Below are 18,440 nucleotides of genomic sequence, written 5' to 3' on the forward strand. Positions count from 1 at the left end.
ATTTGACCCAAATCATTTTGGCGCATTAGATTAAATTATTTGTTCTTAATATTTTGACATTTTGGCAAAATGCCACTGACACAAAATGGCTTATAATCGACGACACTTGTTTCTCTGTTGTATGCAATCATGCATTTATTGATTCACTCGTTTTTTTCAGTACACAGAGAAGAGTCATTCACATAAGGATACTGCTTTAAGATGGCCACCGTTTGCTAACATCGACTCATTTTTGCATTTAACGCTCTCTATATGAATTCAGAAAGCAGGATTATGTATTATTAGGCCCGCACAAGGTTTAATATAGAATAGTTCATGTTTACATTAAGTCAATTTTACGCCAAAAATCTTAATTAAAACAATGACTCCAACATAGTCAATCAGCACAATATTTATTTATTGGAAAAATGTGATACATTTTTCTTTCTCATTTTTACATAATTTGTACAGTAGATGGCATGATTGCCTTTTTAAAAATGTAGACCTAATTTCTGTCACCGTGTATGAATTTAAAAATAAATAGAATGTTATTTTGTCGCAGAAAGAGTGATTGGATTTTATAACAATAGGGTTTATGCAAAGGTGACTAAAAAAGCAGCAAGCCAATATTTCCTGTCTAATATTCCAAAATGTTGGGGTGAGCCAAGGAGCTCCTCTCCTCCTTGTGATCTAAATTTAAATGTGTCCCAGCCTTAAAAGGTCCTGAGGGTGTCTTGTGCATTCTGCAGAGTGGCAGCATTATTTTTGGTCTCCGGACCACCGTCCTGTCCACTGGCCCTCAACCCCGCTTGCTGACCCTCCCTCTGGATTAGCTTGATACAAATATTATTCATAACTTTCTCGATTGGTCAATTCCTGGAGACTTGGGTTAGGTAAGTCATCTGACTTTTATTCATCAACAGGAGTTTGTATGGTTTATTATATGCTTGGTCGTGTTATAGGAATCAGCAGGTGACCGATTAGCCATGTTATATTTATATTTATGGCTCATAAGCACTGTGTGAGATTTATGAATACAATGCATGCATGTGCTGTTTTATTTAGAGAATAATTTTCTGATTTATTCACACAAAAATGCAATGATGGAGAAATATTACAAAAATGAGAGCTTTATGGATATAATACTCATCATGTTGTATTTTGGTGAATATTTATAAACAGGAACGGCAAGAGAGAGTTATGTTAAATATGTAATAATTATTATTTGTGTGTTTTTCTTCAAGCTGAATAGAAAGGGTTTATGCGTATTAGATTAAATCATTTTTTCTTAACATACTGCTTGTTTTGTAGATTTGCGATGTATTTTTTATACGTTTAAATTATATTCATTATTATAATTTTGTGAAAATATACCATGTAGTATTTTGAACAACAAGTAGTTTTGTTTTGAGTATCTTTTTGCTAGATTTGGTTTTCTTCATCAAACAGGCAATGCTTTTTTATGAAGTATTTTTGAGTTTTATTGACTATTATGCATTCAACATTTTAGAATGAATGAATGTATGATTAAATAAATAATGCAAGCTATAAAATATATTGTACACTAATATTTTCTTGAACACATAATATAGATTTATTCAATGTTATATGCATTTTAGTTTTATTCTTTCATTCATTTGCGAGTTTAAATCATTAGTTTTTCTTCATTTTTTATACTGTATTTTAGGTCAGGTGTCAACATAATTCAATGATTTTAAGATATATATATATTTTTAATGTTCTCCAACCAATGCTCACGAATCAATGTATGAGGGTCATAAATCCAAGTTGAAGGGTCCTAAATCAAAGTGTTCATTTTTTTATGGTGTATTTTAGGTCATGTGACAATATAGTTCAATGATTTTAAGATATGTATACGTATATATATTTTTTTAATGTTTTCCAACCAATGCTCATGAATCAATCAATGTATGAGGGTCATAAATCCGAGTTATAGGGTCCTAAATCAAACAGTGTTCATTTTTATAGTGTATTTTAGGTCAGGTGACAGTATAGTTCAATGATTTTAACATATATAGATATATATGTATATATATTTATGTTCTCCAACCAATGCTCATAAATCAATGAATAAGGGTCATACATCTGAGTTGAAGGGTCCTAAATCAGTGTTCATTTTTTTATGGTGTATTTTATGTCAGGTGACAATATAGTTCAATGATTTTAAGATATACACATATATATTTTTTTAATGTTCTCCAACTAATGCTCATGAATCAATCAATGTATGAGGGTCATAAATCCGAGTTGGAGGGTCCTTAATCCAACCTTGTCAATCTTTGACGGTAACCACTTCATTTTCATAATGTAGCTTTCTTATTCCCAGAATTGAGTGACATTTTGAAGACGTTCCAAAGCGGCTCTCAAGATGTCCCAATCAGCACAAGTGTCACTAAAGGAGCTGCAGCTTCAGCATCGCAAGGAGCTCCAACAAAAGGAGCTTCAGCACCACCACCACCACCATCATCATCATCGGGAGCAACGTCACTTCGAGAGCAGCAGTCAATCCAGCGCCAAGTCGTCTGTCAGCAAACAGTCCTTCTCTACTCAAAAGACCACCACCCGGCGGTAAGAGGGTCCCAAATACCTCAATTTTAAACTCTTTTTATGATTCACCGACTATCAGCAAATCAGTCAGTTCATTAGTCGATTTGTGGGCGGGTCTCCAAATGAAAGCATAACTAAAATTTTGAGTTTGATACCCCTGATCTAGCCACAGTGGCAACATGTATTGTTGTGTCCTTGACATTGCAAAGTGTGTGGAGCGTCAAAGAGGTCAGGGAAGGAATTTGAGCCATGGGACAAAACTGCCAGATGCTCTCATGAGCAGCTGGGCTATTTGCGAGGACTGACTCGGATACTTTTACCGTGTGGTGCTGAAAGGGATTCACTACCCTTCCGTTTTCATTGGGATATTTACATTAAATCATTTGCTGTATAAGATCATGTCATTTTCACGGTGCTTGGACGTTTGGTCGCCGCTCAAATGGTGACAGAGAGTTTACTGTTGAAATCAGCTCTCAAAATTATATTCAGGAGATAGAGTTTAATATCTAAAAGAGAGAGTTTAATATCTAAGTACTGTTTAATATCAAAATACTGTCTAATAATATCTAAGTACTGTTTAATATCAAAGTACTGTTTAATAATATCTAAGTACTGTTTAATATCTAAGTACTGTTTAAGAATATCAAAGTACTGTTCAATATCTAAGTACTGTTTCATATCCAAGTACTGTTTAATATTGAAGTACTGTTTAATATCTTAGTACTGTTTAATATCTTAGTACTGTTTCATATCTAATTACTGTTTAATATCTAAGTACTGTTTAATATCTAGTTACTGTTTAATATCTAAGTACTGTTGAATATCTAAGTGCTGTTTAATATCTAAGTACTGTTTAATATCTAAGTACTGTTTAATATCTAAGTACTGTTTAATATCTAAGTATTGTTTAATATCTAAGTAATGTTTAATATCTAAGTACTGTTTATTATCTAAGTACTGTTTATTATCTAAGTACTGTTTATTATCTAAGTACTGTTTATTATCTAAGTACTGTTTATTATCTAAGTACAGTTTATTATCTAAGTACTGTTTATTATCTAAGTACTGTTTATTATCTAAGTACTGTTTCATATCTAAGTACTGTTTCATATCTAAGTACTGTTTATTATCTAACTACTGTTTGAAATCTAAATACTGTTTAATATCTAAGTACTGTTGAAAAACAGCAGATATTTCGATATTAAACTCTGTCTCATGAATATAATTTTGAGAGCTGGTGGACAATTTGAAGTTCATTGAACTTCAACTTGATAGTCATGTTTTGGGCTGTTTACTTTTCAGTGTCAAAACGACTGTGAAGACTGAGAAAAAGGGTTTGGAGCAGGTAGTCAAGTCCCTGAGTCCGTTACCCAAGCGAGCCAAGCGTACCTATCTGGCTACCGACTTGGATAAGGAAGTCATCGGCTATGTCATTCCCATTTTCAGAGCCAAGTGAGTATAAATCATTCTATACTGCTCTTGAAGAAGTTGGGGAGATCTGGCTTTTGAAGGGACGTATCCTGGCTATATTTTTAGGATCTACGCACCTAAAAAGAGTAGATCAAATCACCCCAACTCTTCATGACTGATGTAAATTTTAATAATGTTCCCTTCACCAAGCCACCAAGAAGTACGCGGTCTAATGGAGGCTCGTGAAGAAGACCTAACCGAGGAGGGCATCAACTACGTAGCCATGAGAAACCTGTTCGCCAGAGAGGCCAGAGAAACCGTGGAGGAGGTCAGGGTTGAGAAGAAGAGCAGATCCATCCAAATCCGGGAGTCCGCCGAGCGTGTGGAACTCAACAAAACCGTGAGTAACCAACATTTTATCCCAAACTTGCGGAATTTTCCATCTTTCACTAACTAAATGTGGGGCTACAGTTGGAAGAGTGGACGGAATTCCGCAAAAAAATGAATCCAGATAGTTTAACGCACGCCCCGGAGATGACCACCAAGCCCCGGAGTCAGACTGTGTGGGAGGGGCAAACCATCAGGTTGAATTGCACCGTGGCAGGGTGGCCCAGACCAAGGATTACATGGTAATAAATGTATTTTTTTCAACTTTTAAATATCTAAAGAGAGATGGAATTGTGTTCAAGGGTATTTAAGTATAAAATCAGGTATTTTTTTCCAAGTGATTCAATGCAAAAGGAGTATACTTGTTGTGTTTATCAATGTACTCCATTTATTTGTTCTTGTTTTTTAATTTTTTTCTTCTCATGCTGTGTGCAAGGTACAAAAACAATGTTTTGATTGATGCTAAAGCACGTTCGGAGAAGTACACAGCGGAGAGCAATTACAATATGCACTACCTGGAGATCAAGAAGTAGGTAATCAATCAAGACTAAAAATATACATTTGTGTTGCTGTCATGTGGAGGTCAATGTGGGTTTTTTTGGTTGTTTTTTGTTGCAGTTGCGACTTTCTTGACACAGCCGCGTATTGCGTATCAGCTCTCAACGTGAAAGGAGAAATGTCCTGCGTGGCTACTGTGGTTGTTAAACGTAAGTATACAAAAATAGAAATACTTTGTAATCTGATTATGCTGATTGAAGGAAAACTCTTCTGCGCAATAATTTTGGAGTGTACTATATCAATGTGAAATATCTTAGACTGGGAAATATTTAGGAAGATGTGACTTTTAAAATTAATTATTGATGTTTTTATTGAATCGGACTTTTGGTCGCCAGTCTTTTGGTCACCGGTCAAATGTGACAGAGAGTTTAGTGTTGAAACCAACTCTCAAAATTATATTTATGAGAGAGTTTTATGTCTAAGAGAGAGAGTTTAATATCTAAGTACTGTTGAAAACAGTAGATATTTCGATATTAAACTCTCTCTCATGAATATAATTTTGAGAGCTGGTTTCAACAGTACTTGGATATTAAACAGTACTTAGATATTAAACTACTTAGATATTAAACAGTACTTAGATCTGAAACAGTACTTAGATATTAAAAAGTACTTACATATTAAATAGTACTTACATATTAAACAGTACTTGCATATTAAACAGTACTTACATATTAAACAGTACTTAGATATTAAACAGTACTTCACTTTGTGAAGTAGCACCATTAATGAAATGAGAAATGCAGGAATTGATACACTTCAGAACTTTTATTCAGGATGACTCTTTTTTTTTTTTTCTCCGCAGGTTTCCAGGACGAGGAAAGGGATTCCATCGTGAGCCAACCCCGTGAGTCAATCCAAGTAACGGCTTCCATTCACAAGCCTCACACACAATTTCCGTGTGATGGGAAATAATTCATTGACGCACCAAACGAGGTACACGTCTTAGTTTATCTCCCATTTACGCAGGCGGCTTCTGTTCGGAGCACGGCGTCACCTTCAAGACCACCATCTTAGACAAATTCCAGGTCGCTTTTGGTCGCGAGGGCGAGACGCTGAGTCTGGGTTGCACCGTCATCGTTTATCCAAACGTCAAGAACTACAAGCCCGAAGTGGCCTGGTACAGAAACGGTAAGTCGGGTCAAGCGTCAACGCAACATTTTCCCACCAATCTGAAATCTTTCACTTCCACTCAGGTGTGCCCTTAAAGGCATCGCAATGGGTGCACACTCAGTGGGCGGGGCAACGCGCCACCCTCACCCTGGTCCACCTCAACAAGGAAGACGAGGGAATGTACACCATGCGGGTCATCACCAAGTCGGGCTATGACTCATATTCCGCCTATGTCTTTGTCAGAGGTAAGTCTTCTTTATATCATATTGTATATATATATATATATATATATATATATATATATATATATATATATATATATATATATATATATATATATATATATATATATATATATATATATATATATATATATATATATATATATATATATATATATATATATATATATATATATATATATATATATATATATATATATATATATATATATATATGTATATGTGTGTGTATATATATACAGGGTGTCTCAAAAAAATCTACTCACTTTTAGAATAAAATGTACTCACTTTTAGAATGACTGGTCATTCTAAAAGTGAGTACATTTTTTTGAGACACCCTGTATCTATATATGTATATATGTGTATATGTATATATATACTCATATACACATATATATACACATATATATACACATATACACATATATACATACACATATATACATACACATATATACATACACATATATACATACACATATATACATACACATATACACATGTATACACATATACACATACACATATACACATGTATACACATATACACACATATACACGTACGTATACACAAACACATATATACAGGTATACACAAACACATATATACACATATACACATGTATACACATTAATAACACATATATACACATATACACATATATACACATATACATGTATACACATGTATACACATGTATACACATATATACACATATACACATGTATACACATATATACACATATACACATATACACACATACACATATACACATGTATACACATATATACACATATACACACATATACACCTATACACATATATACACATATATACACGTATACACATATACACACATATACACCTATACACATATATACACATACACATATATACACATATACACATGTATACACGTATACATGTATACACATGTATACACATATACACATATACACATATATACACATACACATATACACTTATATACACATATACACATATATACACATACATATATACACATACACGTATACACATATATTCACATGTCTATATATGTGTATTCATTGTTTTTAAACAGATGCCGAAGTGGAGGTCGAGGGTGTCCCCGTGGCCCCCCTGGATGTCCGCTGCCATGATGTCAACAAAGACTACGTGGTGGTGACATGGAAGCAGCCCGCCATGGAGGGCAGCAGCCCCATCTTGGGCTACTACGTCGACAGGTCGCTCAGCCCCCTCCCCTTATACTCTCCACCCCACCTAAACCTCTAAAACAACCCGGTGTCTTTTGGTAGGTGCGAGGTGGGGACCAACCACTGGGCACAATGCAACGACACCCCGGTCAAGTACGCCCGTTTCCCCGTCACGGGGCTGGTGGAGGGGCGGTCCTACGTTTTTAGGGTGACCGCCCTCAACAAGGCGGGGGTAAGCCGGGCGTCACGTATCTCCGAGGTGGCGGTCGCCATGGATCCCTTCGACAGGGCACGTCTGCTCGGTGAGATTCGAGTTGCCGAGGCAACCGAGTGGACTTCCAGGAATTAGCCGTGGTCTTTTTTTGCCCCCCCATTTCTGCAGGGCCTTCTGCCCCTTGGACTGGGATGATCAAGTTCACAGAGGAGGATCACACTGGTAAAAAAAATCATTATTATTTTCAGGATATTGTTTTTTTTGTTCTTGTGATGTGATTATTTTTTGTCTGTTTTGGAATAAGATCTTCTATTATTTTGTGCTTCCAGTCGGAGTGGTCCCAGGAGAACCTACTGACGTGGTGGTCACCGAGGCAACCAAGAGCTATGTGGTGCTTGCATGGAAGCCCCCCATCCAAAGGGGTCATGAAGGAGTCATGTATTACATTGAGAAGGTGAGTAGTGGAGGATAAATCCTTTTCATTGGACGGAGGAGGATGGTCTTGAGTTTTTGAGTGAAAAAAATCAATTTTATAATGGGTACCGCAACCGAAAAAGTTGTAGCGCTTCAAAATGAGGAAAAAATGTGGGTTTAACTGAACAAATGAAGTTGTAGAAATGATATCGGATGAAAATTATTGATCCGTGGGTAGGTTAGGTTAAGTTAGAACTTTATTTCATCCCATTTTTGGGAAATTTCTTGGTTGCAGTAGCAAGTACAGACACAGAAGACATTGTAGACCTAGTTAAAAAAAACTGGAGCCACACACAAGTATGTATCCATGTGTTGCTGTATGCTCCAGTGTGTTTCAGGCTCCGACACATGGCAGAGGGTGAACACGAGCATGCCCGTCAAGTCCCCTCGCTTCGCCTTATTCGATCTGTCCGAAGGGAAATCCTACAGCTTCCGCGTACGCTGCTGCAATTCCGCGGGCGTGGGCGAGGCCTCCCAAACCACCAGTGACATCACCGTCGGAGATGTGCTGGGTAAGTCCACGATCCGGCCTACTACTACAACACGCAACCAATATTCAAGTGAGCGATTTCACTGGCAGACCTGCCTTCATCTCCGGGCACACCCGTGGCCACCAGGAACACCAGCACTTCCGTGGTGGTCTCCTGGGGGGCCTCCAAGGATGTCAAGAACCTGGTGGGATACTACATTGAGTACAGAGTGGTGGGCACAGAGGTCTGGTTCCCATGCAACAACAGGCCCGTGAAACAAACGAGGTAAAATAATGGAATTTTTGGTCGCCGGTTAAATGGTGACAGAGAGTTTACTGTTGAAACCAGCTCTCAAAATTATATTCCTGAGAGAGAGTTTAATATCTAAGTACTGTTTAATATCTAAGTACTGTTTCATATCTAAGTACTGTTTAATATATAAGTACTGTTTAATATATAAGTACTGTTTCATATCTAAGTTCTGTTTCATATCTAAGTACTGTTTCATATCTAAGTACTGTTTCATATCTAAGTACTGTTTCATATCTAAGTACTGTTTCATATCTAAGTACTGTTTCATATCTAAGTACTGTTTCATATCTAAGTACTGTTTCATATCTAAGTACTGTTTCATATCTAAGTACTGTTTCATATCTAAGTACTGTTTCATTTCTAAGTACTGTTTCATATCTAAGTACTGTTTCATATCTAAGTATTGTTGAAACCAGCTCTCAAAATTATATTCATGAGAGAGTTTAATATCTAAATATCTATTGTTTTCAACAGTACTTAGATGTTAAACATTACTTAGATATTAAACAGTACTTAGATGTTAAACAGTACTTAGATATTAAACAGTACTTAAATATTAAACAGTACTTAGATATTAAACAGTACTTAAATATTAAACAGTACTTAGACATTAAACAGTACTTAGATATTAAACAGTACTTAGGTATTAAACTCTCTCTCTTAAATATAAAAAAAAAAATGGGCGACCAAACGTCCGGTCACAAATTTTTGGAGTGGTGTGCATATAAGTAGATATGTTTCTGTTAAATCTGTCTGCCATGCTTCTGTGCATCATTTCCAGGTTCGTGTGTCATGGTCTCACTACCGAAACCACATGCGAGTTTCGGGTGAAGGCTGTCAACGCAGCCGGCTACAGCCTGAGCTCCACCGCTTCACAGCCAGAGCTGGTGCGGGCGGCCATTTGTAAGTCTTTTATCCTATTTTGGTGTTTTTCCTCACATTCATTAGCATTGACATGGACACATTTCAGCCGTCCCTGCAATGCCGACCGGTGTGCGCTTGCTGGAAGCTGAAAAGGACACCATGCTGATTGGTTGGAGCGAACCGGCCAATACTGGAGGAGCTGACATTAGAGGCTACTTTGTGGACTACAGGACCGTTAAGGGACTCGTGGTCAGCAAGTGGCATGAGCTCAACCTCCAGGCCTTGACCACCACCTCCTATAAGGTGACCCCAAATCCAAAACGTTACACCACACAATTGCGCACAATTCTCGTCTTCTCTGCGCAGCAGCCATCATATGGCGTGCAGTAAATAAAATCCAAACTGTTTTTTTTACTCCTTCCCCCATGATGGCGCCGTTTACGCGGTAGCCAATGGCAGTAGCTCTGTCCAATCTAATGTTTTTTTGTGTTTTACATGAAAAATTAGAGGGAACATTGCCCCATGCCTTACATTTTTTCCTTTTTTTAGCGGTAAACTCATCTTTTTCTGTTCCTTTTTAGGTTGAGAACTTGAAGGAGAATGTAGTTTACCAGTTCCAGGTACGTGCAATGAACATGGCAGGCGTAAGTGATGGTTCGGTGCCCAGTTCAGCTTTGGAGTGCAAGGAATGGACCCTCACTGTTCCAGGTAGCAAAATAGTACTTCAAAATTGCTTTGAAAATCAAGAAAAATGTGTTTCGAAAGATTTCATTTAAAAAAACAACTAATTTTCTTCACTCAATACTGTGTTGACGTCTCTGAAAGACGATTCTTTGTCATAAAAGTGTGTTCGATTACCAAAATATTCAAAATTCTTCTTTAATTTTAAATGCCTATTTAGGATTTTTGAAAAACTTAACAAAAGTTCATGTTTTAGGTTCATTTACACTTCAATTGAAGGTCAAATTATACTAAATGTGTTTTAAAATATGCATTGTTTCTTACCCAAGGTCCTCCCATTGGTCTTCACGTTCTGGAAGTCCGAGACTCCTCCATGGTTGTCCTGTGGGAGGAGCCATCATTCGATGGCCGCTCTCCGGTCAACGGCTACTATTTGGACATCAAGGAGACCTCGGCTGGGGAAGAATGCTGGACGGCCGTCCACGAGAAGGCCAACAAGTCCAAGTTTATCAAAGTGAGACGCACTGGGATGCATTTGGGAATCAAACAAGAACCTCCTCCTTACTGGTGTTGTCAATTTTCAGGTTAGCGGGTTACAGGCCAAAACGTCCTACGTCTTCCGTGTCCGTGCTCAAAACCTGGCAGGTGTTGGGGATCCCTCCGTGGTTTTGGGGCCTATCTTAGCCCAGACTCGACCTGGTAAGTTTGACCGTCACATGGTTAAAATGTTGAATGCGAAGTAATCTTTGAATATTTTCTCAGGCACCAAAGAGATCTTGGTGGACGTAGACGACGACGGTGTGATTTCCATGATCTTCGAGTGCGCCGAGATGAGTGAAGGCTGCGAGTTTGTCTGGTCCAAGAACTACGAGGCCATAACGGACAGCTCCGCATTGACCATTGTTAACGAGAAGGGCAGGTCGGTGTCAAATAGGATCCATCTACTACTCAATGGAATACTCGTTGTGTTTATCAAGTGATGTGTTGTACCATAAGATGGGCTCCAGCTGAAAATTAATATTGGATCTACTTAATTATTAATCATTTATATGTATATGTATGCATTTATATGTATATGTATGCATATATATATATATATATATATATATATATATATATATATATATATATATATATATATATATATATATATATAAAAATATAAAATATATATAAAATAGAATATAAAAACTGCAGTATTTTACCTTAGAAGGTTATATATATATATATATATATATATATATATATATATATATATATATATATATATATATATATATATATATATATATATATATATATATATATATATAACCATCTAAGGTAGTATATTTTACTGCAGTTTTATATATACTATTGTTTTTATATATTTTATATCTATATTATTTAAATACATATATACATACATATACATATATAATTAATAATTAAGTAGATGCAATATTAATTTTCAGCTGGAGCCGCCCATCTTATGGCCTAAAAAACAACTCAACGCAACAGTTTTTAGTCAAATTCTGGGACCAAACAGCTTTAGTGTTTGTTTTGTACAATTTGGGCACAAGTTTTTAACATGATGTGTCATTCTTTATATTTCAGGTCCAGGGCTATCTTTAATAAACCATCCCTGGATGATTTGGGCATTTTCTCCTGTGTGGTCACCAACATGGAAGGCATCTCGTCCAGCTACGAACTCACAGAGGAAGGTGGGCCGTGGTCCCAAACATATATACACACACACACATACACACACATGTATTTTGTAATTGATATACACGTCACAGCTGCCAGGAAATTGTGAAGTGGCACCACGCGCTATGTGGAAAACGCTGAGGTCGTCACAATCCAACCTTTGTTCTTGTGTTGCTGTTGTTGTTGTTAGGCTTGATGCGTCTGCTGGACATCAGCCATGATCACAAGTTCCCCGGTGAGTGCACCATTTCATCTTCAATGTCACACCTGTTGTACTTTTGTTGTTGTTTTTTTTAGACATCATTCACCGCATAGCAAAATTCCTACAGAATTTAAATGGCTATTTATAAGTCGTATTTAGTTGTATTTTTCCATTTATTTTTTGTACTTTTTTTTACACATTTTTTATATATTTGTAGATTTATTCAGTTGATTTTTTCTTATATTTAAAGAGTCTTCTTAATTGTTTTTAAATTAGAATTTCTTTAGTTTGGCTTTTTTTGGGTGAGAAAAACGTTATTTTTAATTTTCAATCGGGTTATGAATTTATGGATGGTATTTTGTTTTCCTTTATTTTTATTTAGATTTAATTTCAGCCTATTTATTTGTTCACATTATTTTTCTACACAATTTTAGGATCAGCAGATAACATTTTTTATTGATTAATTTGTCACAATGTCCAATATTATCATTAACATAATTGGCGTTATGATTTTTTTTGATGACAGTATCACCTTAAACATTATTAAAATATAAAAAAATTAATACTGCAGTCTTCCCTCGATTATCACGACTTCACTTATCACAAATTCACTTCTTTGCAATTTTTTTCTGCTATTAATTATTTTTAAAAACGTATATATTTTTTTTAATCCATACAAATGTGAAAATCCGCGCTGAAACTTGCAAACGGAAGCCACTCCCCCTTTTTTAGCATGCTGCTAGGACTAAGCACTGAATTTTCTTTTTTTTGTTATTATAGGGGTGACCCTACTTGGCGATTTTTCAATTATCGCGGCCATGTTTGGTCCTCATTAACTATTCATTATTCTGCATTTAGAATGAACTAAAGTGAGTTTTCTTATCTTTTTCTTGCACTCAGTTATTCCATTTAAAAATGAAATGGCCATGGAATTACAAGAAAAGGGCCGTGTACGCTTCTGGACTGAAGTGGAGAAGTTCAGCAAGGATTGTCAAGTGGAATACGTTTTTAACAATGCCATCATTCAACAAGGAGAGGTAGTCTTTGTGTACTTTTCCCCATTTTTTTCCACAAGCTAACTTTGTTGTTTGTGTATTTGTTTTTTTTTTTAGAAATATACCATGAACTTTGATAAGAGCACAGGAATCATCGAGATGTTCATGGACTCCCTGGAAGTCATCGACGAAGGGACGTTTACCTTCAATTTGGTGGACGGGAAAGCAAAGGGCGCCACCAGTCTGGTGCTCATTGGAGATGGTATTGTAGAACGCGGATGGAATGAATATGGATGAATATATCATGTGAAATTTTGGTTTGTTTTCTATGTTCAGAGTTTAGGGAGTTGCAGAAGAAGTCCCAGTTTGAGAGGGCAGAATGGATCCGAAAACAAGGTAAAAATAAATAATTAAATAGCAGGCCGGACGTTTGGTCGCCGGTCAAATGGTGACAGAGAGTTTACTGTTGAAACCAGCTCTCAAAATTATATTCATGAGAGAGAGTTTAATATCTAAGTACTGTTTAATATCCAAGTACTGTTTAATATTTAAGTACTGTTTAATATCTATGTACTGTTTAATATCTAAGTACTGGTTAATATATAAGTACTGGTTAATATATAAGTACTGTTTAATATCTAAGTACTGTTTAATATCTAAGTACTGTTTAATATCTAAGTACTGTTTAATATCTAAGTACTGTGGAAACCAGCTCTCAAAATTATATTCATGAGAGAGTTTAATATCTAAATATCTACTGTTTTCAACAGTACTTGGATACTAAACAGTACTTAGATATTAAACGGTACATAGATATTAAACAGTACTTAGATATTAAACGGTACTTAGATATTAAACAGTACTTAGATATTGAGCAGTACTTAGATATTAAAGAGTACTTAGATATTAAAGAGTACTTAGATATTAAAGAGTACATAGATATTAAACAGTACTTAGATATTCAACAATACTTAGATATTAAACAATACTTGGATATTAAACTCTTTCTCATGAATATAATTTTGAGAGCTGGTTTCAACAGGATTTGAGGAATGAGTACATTTTCTGACGGTGGTGGTGCATGCTCTATCCGCAGGTCCTCACTTCATCGAGTACTTGGACTTCACCGTCACCCCGGAATGCGACGTACTGCTACAATGCACAGTAAGTGCTAAAATGACTCGCCATGAACAAAAGGAATTTTCTGAGAACACTTGCGCTTTTGTCCTGGCAGGTAGGAAACATGAAGGAGGACACCCAGATCATCTGGTACAAGGACAGCATCCCCATCGGAGAGCGAGACGAAGCCGCTCAGAAGCTGGAGAAGAAGGACGGCGTGCTAACCTTTGACATCGGAAAGGTCGGTGGTCCCGCACAAAAAAGTAGCATTCATTTTTGTCCCGTTTTGTTTATGATATTAAAATGTCTGTCTAACATTTATGTTTCCGACTTTTAGATTTCCAAGAAAGATGTGGGAATCTATGAAGTGTACCTAAAAGATGAAAGAGGGCAGGACAAGAGCAGGTTCGATATGACGGATGAAGGTAAGGATTATGATATTTGTGTATTTTTTTTATCAGATTTGTGTCATTCTGTGTACTATATTTGCTTTTCTTTTTAATGATATTATTAATGCCAGTCTTTCCTATAATATTTGGGGGATTCTTTTTTTATAGTGTATTTATAAATTAGTTAAAAAAATGAAATTTTAGTTGTTTATCCTTGTCTCTATTCTTCTGTTTTCAGGTTACCAGACTGTCATGAATGAGCTCTTTAGAGTAATTGGTGAGTATTTTAAACCACACATACCAACTTTTATGCTATGTTTAAAAACACAGTTTCTATTGGAGTATACCCAAGTACCAATTGTTTATGTAGAATTTATTTTTAGATTAGAAATATCTGGAAAAACTGCTTTTTTTTAGCTTGTTCATTTTCTTTCTGTCACTAGAAGCTGTGTTTTTTCCCCTGCTTTATTTCTGCTGGGAAAAAACCCTCGTAAAAACTTTTTTCCTCTCTCTTTATGTGTATTTTTTGGCCAGAGCGACTTATACTCCAAAAAAAATCCAGTCCAACGTCTCATGTTGTTTATTTTTCTCCTTCTTAGCCAACTCCTCCTCTCAAATCCAAGTCACCAGCACAGAACACGGCATCATCCTCTCATCCGATGTCACGTACTATCACGAGGATCAGCGCGTCACCTGGCTTCAAAAGTATGTTCAGGTTGCAAAACGGGAGAATGAAACTGCAATTACCGTATTTTTACGACTATAAAGCGCACTTAAAAGTCTTAAATTTTCTCCAAAATTGACAGTGCGCCTTATAATACAGTGCGCCTTATAGTATATTATATTAAAAAAACACAAACGCCTGACCTGAAACAATACTGTTAAATATGCAGATGCCATCTTAGTTTACAAAATCTTCCATCATATAGCTCCTCCCCCACTGCAAGATTTTATACAAAAAAAAATCCAAAACATCAACAATGGCTGGCTCTAGAGGTGACTGTAAAGTAGTGAGTGCTTCATACCTGGAAGTCAATAGCAATTACCCTATTCTCACCACTATAAGGCACACCTAAAAGTCTTAAATTTTCTCCAAAATAGACAGTGCGCCTTATATATGGAAAAAATGTCATTCGTTGAGGGTGCGCCTTATAATGCGGTGCGCCTTATAGTCGGGAAAATACAGTATCCCAATATTTATCTAAAATACAATTTTAGGAGTAGGTTAAGAAAGAGTGAGATCAATTCAATAAGAAAATAGGTTTATTACCAGACTGCAGAATGGGGAGTGAACTCTATCTAACATTCTGTTTTCCTTGCAAATCTCTCTGAATGAACAGTGGGTTTGTCTTTATATAGGAAAACAGGGTATAGTATGATTTCTATGACAATAACCAAACTGTGGGCAAGTTTCTTATGATAATGATCTTTCTACACTTACAAAAATTGATACAATATGAACAAACAAATGCTAAGCAACTTTGTCATCTTATCTTACAATATTATCTTTAAGTGAGCATTTTTTGTTGTCCTTTTCCTAACTTAGGGACGCCAAGATTTCCGCTTCGGACCGGGTCAAGGCGGGTGTGACGGGCGATCAGCTGTGGCTTAAAATCAACGAGCCCACCGAGAAAGACAAGGGAAAATATACCGTTGATCTATTTGATGGAAAAGATGGCGTCAAGCGGGTGGTTGAGCTGTCTGGGCAAGGTGAGTTTATTTTTGGGGGATTTATTTATAATTTTAATTCATTTCATATACTTAAATGTGTTTATTATTCTCTAATGCAGCATGGGAGGAAGCTTTTGAGGAATTCCAGAGGCTTAAGTGAGTAAATAAACTCGGGATTGAGTGCAAATAAATGCTTCCAGGTGGCCTGAACTGAAAAAAATATATTTTCCAGGCTTTTTGTAGTGCATTTTCTGCCTTTGTAAGCATGCTATTTTTATCCTTTTGATATATTTTCTCTTTATTTCTGTCTCTTTCTCTAGGGCGGCAGCCATTGCTGAAAGAAGTAAGTTCATCTTACATAAAATATCCAAGTACTGTTTCATATCTAAGTACTGTTTCATATCCAAGTACTGTTTCATATCTAAGTACTGTTTAAAATCTAAGTACTGTTTCATATCTAAGTACTGTTTTATATCTAGGTACTGTTTAATATCTAGGTACTGTTTAATATCTAAGTACTGTTTAATATCTAAGTACTGCTTCATATCGAAGTACTGCTTCATATCGAAGTACTGTTTAAAATCTAAGTACTGTTTAATATCTAAGTACTGTTTCATATCTAAGTACTGTTTCATATCTCAGTACTGTTTCATATCTAAGTACTGTTTCATACCTCAGTACAGTTTCATATCTAAGTACTGTTTAATATCTGAGTACTGTTGAAAACAATAGATATTTAGATAATAAACTCTCTCTCATGACTATAATTTTGAGGGCTGGTTTCAACAGTACTTAGATATTAAACAGTACTTAGATATTAAACTGTTTCAAATGCTAAACTACTTGTCCCGTTATTTCCTCTGTGTTTAGATCGCGCCCGTGTCATTGGAGGACTCCCAGACGTGGTTGCAATTCAAGAGGGCAAGGTAAACTCGCATCATTTTGTTCATAACAAACCACCGCCATTGACCTCTGACCTCTATACATCTCCACCCAGTCTCTTAACTTGACCGGCAATGTTTGGGGCGAGCCTACGCCCGAGGTGAGCTGGACCAAAAACGAGCGCGAGTTGGTTACCGACCAGCGCTACGTGCTCAAGTTCGAGCACGGCAAGTACGCCAGCATCGCCATCGACTCCGTCACCCGCGCCGACTCGGGCAAGTACGCCCTGGTGGTACGCAACAAGTATGGCACCGAGGCCGGCCAGTTCACGGTCAGCGTGTACAACCCGGAGGATGACGAAAAGGACGAAGAGAAAAAGTAAAGGGGGCGGAGCCAAGTGTGGGCTGATTGACAGCAAGTCAAGTGGAGTGTTTTGTTAGTATGTCTGTGTTGGAGTCACCTTTGAAAACAGGTTGGTACACGCAGACTGGAAAGAATAAAGTAAGTGCTGATATCATCATCCATTGTTTGTTTTGGCGTTGATTCAATGGGACACGTGGGCAAAAATCATTTTCTTGGAATTTGAAAAGGAATCAAAATTTTATCATAAAAACTCACATTTCCCTATAAATGAATACATAAATAAACTAAATACAATAAAAATATATATGTATAAGTATTATGTATATTTTTTGTCTTCTTGTCATTGTTTTTGTCTTTTTTTGCACTTATTAATATGTATACGTCTAATATTTGATGTTCCAATACTTGTTTTTTTCTAAATAATTTATTTACCCACACATTTAATTCCTCCCAACATCATATTTTCCATAAAATATTTTTATTTATCAAGCAAAAATACTAAAAAATATATAACATTAGGGAGAAACATAGCAAAAAATACAAATACACTACAAATATAAAAATATACTAATACATATAAAATAAATGCAATACAATATATCTAAGAAATGACCCAACTGACAAAAAACATACATCAGAATTTCACAACAATACAATACAAAC

The 18,440-nt window shown here is 36.1% G+C and overlaps 1 protein-coding gene across 1 annotated transcript; it reads left to right on the forward strand.

Annotated features, from left to right (window-relative positions):
• The first annotated feature begins 721 nt into the window (after nt 1-721).
• myom1a (myomesin 1a (skelemin)) lies at nt 722-17,995 on the forward strand. Its single transcript, XM_077723648.1, has 37 exons — nt 722-872; nt 2,327-2,568; nt 3,850-3,999; nt 4,168-4,357; nt 4,429-4,586; nt 4,781-4,873; nt 4,963-5,051; nt 5,705-5,746; nt 5,869-6,030; nt 6,096-6,257; nt 7,341-7,482; nt 7,555-7,754; nt 7,835-7,888; nt 7,996-8,120; nt 8,469-8,652; nt 8,721-8,895; nt 9,704-9,825; nt 9,893-10,089; nt 10,368-10,494; nt 10,797-10,981; nt 11,052-11,166; nt 11,230-11,386; nt 12,064-12,170; nt 12,347-12,391; nt 13,259-13,395; nt 13,471-13,615; nt 13,690-13,749; nt 14,450-14,517; nt 14,588-14,713; nt 14,810-14,897; nt 15,100-15,138; nt 15,461-15,566; nt 16,408-16,571; nt 16,652-16,688; nt 16,853-16,875; nt 17,403-17,458; nt 17,530-17,995. The coding sequence occupies exons 2-37, from the start codon at nt 2,369-2,371 to the stop codon at nt 17,794-17,796; spliced, it is 4,497 nt and encodes a 1,498-aa protein (XP_077579774.1). The 5' UTR covers nt 722-872; nt 2,327-2,368; the 3' UTR covers nt 17,797-17,995.
• Nucleotides 17,996-18,440: the final 445 nt, after the last annotated feature.

Source organism: Stigmatopora nigra, chromosome 9, assembly GCF_051989575.1.
Source record: "Stigmatopora nigra isolate UIUO_SnigA chromosome 9, RoL_Snig_1.1, whole genome shotgun sequence".
Lineage (NCBI taxonomy): Eukaryota > Metazoa > Chordata > Actinopteri > Syngnathiformes > Syngnathidae > Stigmatopora > Stigmatopora nigra.

Coding starts and splice junctions, on each gene's coding strand:
- myom1a (XM_077723648.1), top strand. CDS start 2,369: ATGTCCCAATCAGCACAAGTGTCACTAAAGGAGCTGCAGCTTCAGCAT. Junction 5,747..5,868: donor TTCCATCGTGAGCCAACCCC/GTGAGTCAATCC, acceptor CCATTTACGCAG/GCGGCTTCTGTTCGGAGCAC. Junction 15,567..16,407: donor CGCGTCACCTGGCTTCAAAA/GTATGTTCAGGT, acceptor TTCCTAACTTAG/GGACGCCAAGATTTCCGCTT.